Source organism: Channa argus, chromosome 11, assembly GCF_033026475.1.
Source record: "Channa argus isolate prfri chromosome 11, Channa argus male v1.0, whole genome shotgun sequence".
NCBI classification, from domain to species: Eukaryota; Metazoa; Chordata; class Actinopteri; order Anabantiformes; family Channidae; genus Channa; species Channa argus.
In genome coordinates this window covers 12257792-12270192 of record NC_090207.1, presented here as the reverse complement: position 1 = coordinate 12270192, position 12401 = coordinate 12257792, and the positions used below count along the sequence as shown (strand labels likewise).

The 12401-nt window shown below is 38.9% G+C and overlaps 1 protein-coding gene across 3 annotated transcripts in view; it reads left to right on the top strand.

Moving 5' to 3' along the window:
* Positions 1–12401, top strand: part of frmd3 (FERM domain containing 3) — a 47469-nt gene that overhangs the window by 25937 nt on the left and 9131 nt on the right. For all 3 annotated transcript variants that reach the window (XM_067520265.1, XM_067520264.1, XM_067520266.1), the window contains 6 exons: positions 719–807; positions 1091–1154; positions 3909–3997; positions 5696–5770; positions 7396–7464; positions 7693–7817. In XM_067520265.1, coding sequence (XP_067376366.1) covers positions 719–807; positions 1091–1154; positions 3909–3997; positions 5696–5770; positions 7396–7464; positions 7693–7817 — 511 coding nt within the window. The remainder of the gene's footprint in view (positions 1–718; positions 808–1090; positions 1155–3908; positions 3998–5695; positions 5771–7395; positions 7465–7692; positions 7818–12401) is intronic.

The following is a 12401-nucleotide window of genomic DNA, read 5'->3' as shown; positions in this document are numbered from 1 at the left end:
GAGCCTCTAGTTTACATTCACATCTCTGGTGAAATGATGAAGAGTAGGTGAACAAAAAGAAATCTGTAACTTGCAGGTTTAGAGTTCTTATTTTTCTTTAATGTGATGTAAATACTACTTGCATAGTTTGTTGATTTTTCTTTTTGAATCTGATTCTCACTCTCGCTTCACCCAGTCAAACTGAAATAAGGACACCCTCTCATGGACAGGCCTATCAAAGCTTGCTAAGCAGATTAAGGAGATATTTAAATTCTGCCTATTGGAAAGGATCCCCTTTATCTGCTCTACCCTTGTCAGTTGAGCTGTTTGTAATTTGGTTTGCTAGAAATGTTATTGCTGGAACAGTTTTTTATGCACATGCGAATCTGAGAAGATCAAGAATAGGAAAAATGTGGGGAAAACAAAGGGAAAAGGTGAAGTACAGCGAGGCACAAGTCATAGAAGGTCACAACAGTGTGAGAGTGACAGGAATATGCTGCCTTCTCTTACTCTGCAGTTGTCCCTGCTCTGTTCTGCCTCACTATATAAAACAAATCCAACTTTTCAGTCTTTTCTGTTTACTGTGTGATCTTACTGACAGGTAATGCAAACTGAGAAATTACAGTTTACTCATTTTGTGTGTGTGTGTGTGTGTGTATGTGTGTGTGTGTGTGTGTGTGTGTGTGTGTGTGTGTGTGTGTGTGTGTGTGTGTGTGTGTGTGTGTGTGTGCATGTTCAGGATTTTACAGGGTCCACAGCCTTTCTTGGATTCACAGCGACAGGTTTTGTGGTCTTCCAGGGAAACAAGAGGATCCACCTCCTCAAATGGTACAAAAATCTCCCTATGAAACTGTAAATATAGAAATAAAGGTGTAACCTATATCAAATACTTCACTTTTGTCACGACTAAAAGTAAGTTATCATGCAGAGTAACTCCTGAGATTGTTTACTGATAAATATATAATTATACATATGTTGTGACCTTTTAATGTTGCAATAATGTGTAGACAACTAAATAACTCTGATAAAATTAGATTAATTAATAACCAATCATAGCCACTTTTACCTTGGTGATGTAATTTTTTTTTGTCATAACTGTGGGACTTTGCAGGGTGGATGTCAGCAAGCTGAAGTTTGAAGGGAAAACTTTTTACGTCATTGGGATTCAGAAAGAGGTACGTGCAGCTTCCTCCTGCCTGCTCCTCTAAAGGGTGAAAACAAAAAGCATAATATGTTGTGTCATCATCATTATGCTGACCTTTTAGATCTCAGTCTCGAACATCTGGAGATGTTTGTATGGTACTTCAAAAAAAAAAAATACAGTGACTTTGACATAGATGCACAGTTGCTTCATGCATTTGTTGTTATTCAGTAGTTGGTTTTAGTGATCCTTCCCTCTCCAATTTCCTTATGTTTACATCGGAAATATGGTATATGAAACCGTTTATGTGACCCTGTTTACCATCACACACACACACATACACAGAGTATGTATTTGTGTGTCGCTGTTTTAGATCTCCTTAACAGGCAGGATCCACTGTAACAAGATGGTGGGTGTGCTACAACGAACCTCTTTACTTACACTATATGTTGGCTGTGGCCCAAATATGAGACTCCATCACCACACCTGTGTCGTGTCATGTCCAACAACTCTTACACATGCGAGTTGTACTGTGTGGTTTGTATATGTCACACAGTGTTGATGTAACACAGGCAATCTTAAAACAATGCGTTTAATATAACAGGTGACTTGCATTTGGGACACATGTTCTCATCTACATGCTTGGTGTTTGTCCTCCAGTCTGGAGCTGTGGTAGATTCTGAGTGGCGATTTTAGTGCCTTAAAAATGCTGATGAACTTAGCTCGGATTTAACTCCCATAACTCTGCTTTTAATTGGCAAAATAGCTGATACAGCTGATTGTGTCACACATTGCTCTGGTACTGACACATTCTCCTGTACTGATTTAGTTGTAAACAGTTGTCCTTTTGTTACCAGGTTGCTATTTAATCTACCAATGAGCCAATCAGTTTAATAACTATTCTCTTCATGACAGATGCTGAAAACAGCTCTGTCGTCTCTGCTTAATGTCTGTCTGCCTGTGTTTGTTTGGCAACTCAAGAGCGGCTGAAGATGCAGATTTATCTTTGTGTTTCTGTCTCTTCTCTCTGTGTGTAAAACATAGTCATCACTGGTGAGTAAATACAAGAAATAAAAGTAGCACAAAATGTTGTACTGAAATCCTCAACTGATGCCTCTCCCACAGCCCTGCCCTCACCTCACTGTATGATTAAAGGAACCTTTGCATTTTTAACTTGTTTGTTCACTATTGCTTGTGTCATTGTGTACAAAACTCGCCTTGTCACTTCATTGAGTTTATCTATTGAATGCAGTGTTTTTTTTTGTTTTGTTGTGATTTGTTTTTTGTGTCTTTGTCAATGAAAGTGTTCTCTGTTGTTGGTTTAATTATTTGTTCTGTCCTGTGCAGATTCTCCCCATAGCACATCAAAATAAGATCCACAGCTCCACAATCAATAAACTATGGATTATGCATCATTATTATGATGCATAATTCATATTTTGTCTGTCGATGCCATGTTCCTAATATCAAACACTATGTTGATAAATTGTTGATCACGTCATTTTGACTGTTTTGTGTGTGTGTGTGTATGTGTCTGTGTGTCTAGTACTATACATACCATATATTCACATGTTTGTGAAAATGGATTTTAATTATTTTTGTACAAAATTTATGTAGGGGTCACTATAGGATTTCACTCTTTACCCTCTGGAACACTTTACTTTCCCACTTTGAGCTGGACTTTTCATGGCTTTATTACTGTAAATGACTTTTAGCAGAGATTTGTCTATTTTATAATTTTCTCCAATGCATGTTTCCTTAATATTTGTGTGCCAATTTAGAAATTATTTGAAATGGATTTAATATTACATTAGGGGGTAGCAATTTAAAACTACTGCACGTAATGCAAATTATTTCTTAACATGATGTCGACTCTCTGCAATAATTACTTTACATAATACTGAATTGCCTCTAGACAAGATAGACTGGTTTCATGTCCAGGGTTCACCCTGCCTCTCACCCAGTGATACAGTAGCTGTGATAGGCTCATTTCCCTGGGAACAGGATAAGCAGTTAACAGTAATGGATGGATGTATACTGAATTACAGATAAGTGTCTCAGAGTTTAGTCACAGTGAAACTACCATCATATAATCTCATGCCTGTAAGCCAAAGTGGGACCAAAAGCAATTTTTTATTCACATTTTAACAAAAACTTCTGGTACTTTCATATGCCTGTGACCACACACACACATATACACACACACACTACAACTACAGCATATGTGTAAATCACGGCTATGTAAATATTAAACAGTAATTGATGTGTGACACCGAAGGGGCTGAGCAACAGCTGACTGTGAGGTTTTAGGAAAGAGACCAAACTAGTTCAGGGCACAGGTGTCTTTTCTGGACCTGTTTATGAAGTCTTTTTTTATAATATTCATAGCTATGGCATCCTGTACAGATTTACTGGGTTATTGGTCTTCTGATTTTCTCTCTCCCTCCTACCACTGTTGTTGAGCAACATTGATTTAATATCTCATATTACCAGACACACAGGTGTGAAAACTACATTTACAGGAAAATATATCCCTCCTACTCGTAGTACGTAAAGTCCTATATTGTGCTAGCTACACGCCATGTTTTGCAGCAGACTGTGGCCAAATCACTATATCTGTCCTACATCTTGTTAAGCTTATGGCTTTGGGTCTGTGGGTCAGCATTTTGCACAGCTCCCTCCCAACGTGTTCAGCACTTCCCGTGTACTGATTCACACATCGTTGGGTACTCTCATTTCTCACCGTTGCCATCTTTCTTTTTCTCTTTCTTTGTGCTTTTCTTTGCAGAAGAAACTGGTGTTGACATTTCACACCTCGACCCCTGCTGCGTGCAAGCACTTATGGAAGTGCGGAGTTGAGAACCAAGCATTTTACAAGTGCGTCTGACATGCATTTACACATTTACTCAAACATTTCTGAAAGACTTATTTAGTTCATCTTGAAATTATAACAACTAAAATGTGCTTAAGGTATACAAAAGATTTTAAACATGTATGAGAATTGAGGTTTATGAGCATAACAAATTAGAAAGATGGCCCAGTGGGATATTTTATTTGAATATATTTATTTTGTAAAGGATGTGCTTTTGAATTTGCTTGTTTTTTTATTCGGCATTTTTTTTTAAACACACTAATCTGGCTAAAATTTGCTTTCCACCATGTTCAATATTTAGTTTTAGCAGATTAATACTTTATTTCACCTCATTTTGCTGCCTCTCTGTGGCACTGCAACGATATGCTGCCGTCCCTCAATGCGGAGCAGCTGATCGCTTTGAGGCCTCTGATCTGCAGAGACTACTGACACTCCTGGCAATTCAGAAACAGAAACAAGCTCGGGTGAAGCTGCGAGTGTGAGAACAGAGCACGCTACATTTGTCTGATTCAATATGAAAATAAAGGTTGTAAGCAAACAAAATGAATTAGCTTTTTTGCCTCAGTCAAAGGTCATCAACAATGTACTTTAATAAGCTTGATGGACTTACTGTACACATCTTGCAGCCTTGAGAGGTCAAAAACCAACCTGACACATAGTTTTATCTAGGTGATCATGTGAGCATTATAGCTCTGGGGATACAGTGATTTTCATTTAGATTTCAGAATCACATAATTGACAAAAATGGGCTAGCAACCCTTCTGTAACAAACCCAATCGGGTTTTCCGATATTTCGAGTTTTCCCACTTCTTCCCCATGTTTTCTTGAAAGACGCAGTGGGAAGAAGGTGTGGAGTGAAAAAGACAGTGGCTATGAACAGTTGGTCAGATTTAATGTGGAGAAGGTGAAAGACAGGATATTTTCCAAAGATATGACATGAGTTACCAGCTAATTTGTGACTGTTTTCCTCCGGTTGTCATTCTGTCTCCTTCACCTTTTTCACCTTTTTCAGCCCACATTCTCCCATACTTTCCAATTGCACTTTCTTTTTTTGTTTCCCTTTTGAAGTAAATCCATGTGTTTCCTTTGCTGTTTTGCTGTGTCATTTTATTTGCTTGTGCAAGGACTGAACTTTCTTACTGACCGTTTTAACATACAAAAAATAATGCAAAAAGGCTCCTCTGATAATAGCCCTGGCCTTTATAACCCTAGATATTGACTTCTTAATGACAGCAGTTCATGTTTCTCTAAGGGGCGGACAGAGAGAGGATGGATCTCATCTCAGATGTCGGACAAGTATTGGACCTGCTTAATCAAATCAGAGTGAATTGAGTTTGTAAATGGAAGCCAAGCAGAGCTTTAAGAACATATGGCTTCTTTCTCTCTGTGTGTCTGGAACATGAACACAAGCCAAGTGTGTCTGCTCTTGTGTCTAGTTTCACGTTAACTGAACCTAAAGCTCTGCCCTACACCATGAACCTTTAGAGCGGAACACCTTGAAACGCTTTCCTTGTCTCTGTACACAGCATGTCACTGCTCCCTGCTGGTACATCTCCTTGGAGATTGGTAGACATGTTGTGGTATGGGAAAGTCATAAATAAAAACCAAAAATGCTTGTATTTAAATGAGTTGTTCGGTGTTTGTGCTTTAGATGCTTTGTGATACCGAAATTCTTTTTGCTTTTTCCCATCCCTCTCTGACAGGTGTGCAAAGTCGAGTCAGATAAAAACAGTTTCTAGCAGTAACATCTTCTTCAAAGGCAGCAGGTTCAGATACAGGTGAGATAGTATTCAAAGTAGTTTTCACAGCAGTGGGTATTTTTTTTTATAACAACACAATGTCAGACAGAATTTTAACTATAAATATATTGGATATATTTTTATTGGAGTAAAAAATACATGTCGACTGTATCTTTCAGCTGTTTGACTGTGCTGTGTAACTCAACCCATGTACTTACACACTCTAAGAGCTTCAACATCATTTAATTTAATGTATTTTCTGCCAAAGTGACAAAACATAACCAATCTTGTGAGTGAGTGTGACCTTTCAGTCTTAACATACTAATGATGTGTGCTAGTTTCTGTGATTTACTGACCCTATTATCACAGGAAATCCTCTATGCAAGACTGTTATTGGAGCCATGTTAGTCTTATTTCTCCTCTTAGACAAAGCTCTTTACCAAGCTTACACTTGAGTCTGAAGCAGTTTGGTTTATGGCTCAGTCATGAGTACTAGCACATAGTGGTGTTGGTACTGTAATATGGGGCTTGTTCATTTGTGCTAATGCAAAACAGGAAAGACATTTGTGATTTATAAACAAAGGTAGTTTGTTAATTACTGGAGCTGCTGTTGACAGCATTTTCCAGAATAGGCCAGAGGTGGTAGAAGAACATAATATAATATTCAAGTAAAAGTGCATGGTTTTGCCTGAAATACTGCAATACTTGACTACAAGGAAAAGTACTACTTCAAATTCTTTTCTGAAGAAGAATAGTACATGCTCTAAAAGTACAATAGTACAAGTAACTCACAAAAAACAATGTAATATAAACAGTACTCTGCAGGAGAGCTGGTTAATCCATAATAATTCATAATTCATGTATTTATGTATTATTAATCTACACCTGCAAAAAGTAGCAAGTTGTAAAAAGTTAACTAAAGTAGTAAAATAACTGGAATGGTAGTGCAATAAAAGTACAATACATTCTTCCAAATTTTATTGGAGTAAAAGTGAAGGTAACTTAAAATGGATATAATAATAGAAGTATCACAAAACTGTACTTATGTACAAGTACTTACCTACCACCTCTGGATCAGACATACCTTTACCAGCACACTGTTCCCTTAGCTATCCAGTACTTGTCTGCCCCCCACTTTCATTTCACCCTGTAATTTAAAACCTAACCATCAATCTCAGCAACAATAGACTAATAGGTAGGGTGGTGTGGCCTGCTGGCTTCATACAGAGTCATCTCAGTCCAGAAACTCTATTTGCCCTACAATCAGACTAATGTTTCTGCTGGCAGGAGCCTTCCTGCTCAGCAGAAACACAACCACTTGTGATGTGCAGCAACAACTGCAATGACAATACAGTAAATAAAAACACTGCACAATTCTCTCAGACACGTCAAATGTATAGAAGCCATATTGAATGACTGACAGGGCACATACATTTTGTTCTAAAATCTTGATTTAAAAGAAAAGAGGTGATTAATTGTTTTGTAGAAGTCCTTATATGCACATTAATAATGTGTTAATTTAAGCTTTAAAAGCAACTTTGTGTGCTTTTGCAGCTGTTTTAATTTATTTTCTATATTGTAAAACTTGAAACTTTAAATTTGAAAATTGCACCAAAGAAAGTGACACTTCTTTGTCTTTCCTGTCTTTCGTTTCTCCCTTTAAGTGGAAGAGTAGCTAAGGAGGTGATTGAAGCCAGCTTTAAAATTCAAAGGGAGCCACCGGAGGTGTGCAGGTAAGGTAGAATGACACCTTTCCCTCCCGCCATTTCAAAACAGCTAAGACGAATTCAGTATTGCCTGCTTGTTTACAGTAATACCTGCCTACTAAAAAAGATTAAATTATTATACATTAATGGAGCTTAAAATGTGCAATAAAAGGTTGTGAAAATAGAGCATTCAATGTGCATAACAATACACAGCCATTTGTACTGCAGTTGTATTTTTCATGTTTGGGTTTTTAGAGTCCACTTTGGTCAAAGTCGAAGTTTTAACTCCCTGAGCCATAAAAACCTCATCATGAACATGGAACCTCTGGTACCTGCCATGCCCTCCACCAACGAATACGAAGAGACTGCCACAGACAATGGTAGCCCACACACAAACACACACACATGTCCTCCTGCCAAAGAGCTCTGGAAAGTCACATGGGTTCTTTGGAGAGAAGCACATGAGCCCAAAGCTCAGAGAGTGTTAATTGAACAGCTGATGCTTCCATCCCTTAATCAGTCTTGTCTCAAGAGACACCAATCACAGCATGTTATAAATATCTCTCCCATGACGGTTTATAAGGATACCACTACTGTACAGTATGTCTGTGTGTTTGACCATGTGTATTTTTTAAATGTTTGAACAATGTAAGTGTAAAAATTATTACTTTAATTATTAGCACAATTTTTTGCTTCACTACCTTTTAGTGGGTATATTGTTTTCAATTTTGCCCTAGAAGACTGTTATTCTCCCAGCCAATATACTGTATGAGTACATATAGTAATGTAAACATATTTTCAGTACAGGCTTTTGAAAAACAAAACATAAGCTGACTTTGATCTGAGCAATAACGCATCGTAGACATATTCGTTATGTTCATTCATATTCATTATTATTGTCAATTTTTTTTTGTCCTTTCGGCTTATCCCATGAGTTGAGGGTCACCACAGTGGATCATTGTCCACACATGTTGATTTGGCACAGTTTTTACGCTGGATGCCCTTCCTGACGCAACCCTCCCCAATTTCTACCAGATCACATAAAACTGATTAATAATGGGTCTGTTTATTGTTAATAATTTCTTAAGATATTTGAAATAGTTTTCAAAGGACTTTACAGAAAGAACTATGTATTTAAGTACAAAGTTATATAGGAAATTATAGGATTTTATTTCTTTTTTGGTGAAAGCAAAACTCCAATCCTAAGTAAATATTTATTTTGATAAATTAATTTCTCATTCATGTTTAATTCTGTACAATTAATTGCACATTTGTTATGCTGAGTAAAAAAGACTGAATGTTGTGCCAGCAATAGAACCTTAACAACTATTTCAACTAACTGAATTTATAATAATTAATGTTTCAAAATAATGACCAAATTAATATTCCTTTAAGCATCTCAGAAAAATATTTAGAAACATTGTACTTGCAAAAAATATTGCCAGAGATAGGAGCTCAGTGTGTAACCACAGTGGTGAGGTGCACAGTATAATGCGGGTGTCTGCTGAAGTTGTCCATCAGTTGGCCTGTTGGCATCTGGCTCACAGCTGAACTTGGATCAGTCATCTCCCCTTGAGAGGAAAGAATCCATCTGTTTTCTTTCCCACTTATGAGGTGATGTGGCCACGTAAGGCAACACTGCCCAGGAGAAAACCCAATAAAGCAGCAGAATAGCTGGTATTTTGAGGTTGTTTCCCCGGGACACCACCACTGAGAAGTACAATCATAAAGCCCATAAGAGTTTTAGTGTTTCACTCTTACATTTTTTGCATATTGTCATTATTATCTTACCTTATGGTAGTATCAATCTAGTTGTGAGGGAGAAGGAAGCAGATAGAAAAGAGCAGGGGGGTAAGGTTACACAAAGCATTAAGAACATCAGGATGGAGACAGATGAGAGGGAAGATGAGATGGAGAGAATATCAGAGAGGAGGAAATGAATTGTAGGGCTGAGAGAACAAAAAAAGGTTAGGAAGGATGTTTGCTATAGGCTCAATAAGGATGTAAGATGGTACAAGAGGGAAGAGTGTATGGAGAAAGTGAGGGTGAATGTAAGACAAATGGAAAATCGTAGTACAGAAGAGAAGAGACAAAATAAAGACATTAGATATAACAGAGCTGCAACAGAAGATATGTAAATGTGTGTGTGTGTGTGTGTGTGTGTGTGTGTGTGCGTGCGTGTGTGTGTGTGTGTGTGTGTGTGTGGGTGGGTGCGTGCGTGTGTGTGTAAATGTGCGTCTGCGTGTGTGAGTGTGTTTGTCAGACGAGAGTTAAGGACATCGGTTTGGTTTTAGGAGTAAAAGAAAAATCTGGTGTTATTTAACCAAAATATTTCTAGATGTTGATTATACATGTTGCTGAATCCTGTCTTTCTTCCAGCCATCCATGTCCTCCACCCATCACAGAACATGGCCTTCGTGTTTTACCAACATGGAGCCCTGCTTCTCCTATTACCTCCTCCTACACTCCCCTCGCCCTTCCTTTATGTCCCTCCACCGACCCTGGCTGTGCTCTGTGGAACCTTCACACATGCACAACACAATCCTGATGCTGCACCATCAGCCGCTTCACACTGTTGATGGACTTCTTCTCTCTAACGATTCTTCGGAGAGACTTTCCGATCATTCCTCATTCTCTCCATCTCTCCCCGTCATTCTGCCTTTCTCTCATCTCCGCTCAACCCATTTAAAATAAAATCAATTCTGTCTTGGCTGAGGAGCAAAGAGCTGCAGCAATAACCATCTCCACTGTCTCAGTTGGTTAATTTGGGAGGGGCAGGAGGGCAAGACGTAGTCATCAAATCAAGGGCCTAATGCATCACTGACAGGATACAGGCTAAATATTGACTAGATTCAATTTGAAGTTTCCTACTGCAATTGCTGCTACTTTGTGTTGCGTTCTACTCGGTAAACATTTTAGTTGAGCTGAGTTATGTAGCTAGATTTGCAGAGCAAATTTTCATTTGTCATTGTCAATCAGCTGATTCTGATAGATTAATTAAATTTTTCCTTCTTGATAATTAGTCTTTGGTAGGCAGCGGCCCCAACTTTAAGTAAAGTTATGTGTAACCACACATCATAGAAACTAGTTCATTTCAGTAATGACAACCACCTTAAAACAGTGAAATGCAGGCTGGTTGAGGAGGCTGCCACATGGACTCTGGGATAAACTGTCCTTGAGATGGTCTAGGATTCAGATCATCTATATTCAGAGCACTAATCTCAGCCATTAGAGGGGAAACAGGAAGCTGCTCCAAGGTCAGGACTGACAGCCTGTCCCCTTCTTATCTAGCAAAACCCACACTCACACACATACAGTACATGCTGGTCATGTTTTGGCTAAGGCCTTAACTTGTGGATGTTTCACTGGGATTAGATTAGATTTAATATGTGTGCCTCACACTGAGGCTTCATCTACACTCCTGCCATCACCCAACAAGTCTTGTTTTTTCCCAAGCAATAAATCATATAAATGCTACATTTTGTTCAGCCCACACCCGTTTCTCTGTAATTTAGAATTAGCATGTGAAAGTGTAATTCAGTAAAGGCAGTGTTTAGCAAAGAGTAAAATACTGTTTAATCAAATGTGCCTGATGAGAGGACATAACAGGGATAAAGAAAGAGCTACAGAGGGGAAAAGAAAGTCATCCCATCCTGGGTCAGGCCCGTCCCTCTATAATCAGAGTTAGATTAGCTGCCCCTCTGCAGCCAGGACCACCTGGTTATATATAGAAACTGCAGCTTCTGCCCTGATCCTCCTCTAATGCCCCTTCACTCTTCTAACATTGGTGACATTCACAGGAGGGCCCTCCATGTCTGTGTTTCAGAGAGAGAGAATGTGTGTTGCACATCTCTCACCATCTCTCTGTGTGTATATGCATGAGTGTGTGTGTGTGTGTGTGTGTGTGTGTTATCATTCATACCAGCCCCAGAGCTCAGCTGGCAGTCTGGTCAGGGTGTGGGGGTCTTGCTGCACACAGCCTGTTAGAGGATTGTCATCAGCCTGAACGATGGAACTTGTTGAGCACAGAAACAGCAGTGATGTTGGAGGCAGCCTCAAGCAGAACAGTTTGGAGTTGGGAGTTAGTAGCCTGGTGAATGTAGATGAGACCTGGAGTGATGAGAGCCAGGGAAAGCCAGGGGCACTCAGGCTGGACATGACTTCTGAGAGATTGGAGGGTGAAGGAATGGAGGTAGGAGAGTCTGGGCCTCTTGAATTATTCAACCTAGAGGAGCCTACAGAAGAGCGAGCACCATCAGTCCTTGTAGCAGAAGCTTTAAGATGCCAGGTGAAGATAACAACACAACGAAGCCTCCACCTACGTATAGCCAATCACACAGCACAGGACGTGTACGTGAGGTTGGTGGGTCATGGAGGGTGCCTCAGCAGAACTAATACTGGACATCAGACAAATGCGCTGGAACAGAGTAAGATATAAGGCAAAGAAACATACGAATGTACACAATTAAGTGCAAAGTTTTGCACGCCCTTATTTTTAAAAGGCAAAAAGTGTCAAACAAATTATTTATTATCAACATAATATCTAATGTAAATTCAGCTAGTACAAATGTTCCTTAATCATCAGAAATAACAAACATGGTCAAGGAGTGTATACAAAGAAACCTATAGTGAAATAATGAAAATTCTATCATGGCACAACAATGCAGACTTGTGCAGACTACACTTGACTGTGGAGAGGTGGACTGGCTCTAAAGACTTTAACACGTCCCCAGCTGTCCGGTCACGTAAATCCTTAGCAAGTTTCCTAGGACTTCTTTCAGTTATTTGTCTTGGTTTAATTTTTCTTCCACTTCTTGGAAGAGTTTTGGTGTGTCCATGTTTCTGAATCATGATCTTCACAGTTACTGGTATCCCTAAACGTTTTAACGTATATGAAACCCCTCTCCATCTTTATGAAAGCTTACCTATGTCATTTTGAGGTCTTCTGAAAGGTGTTTTGCTGA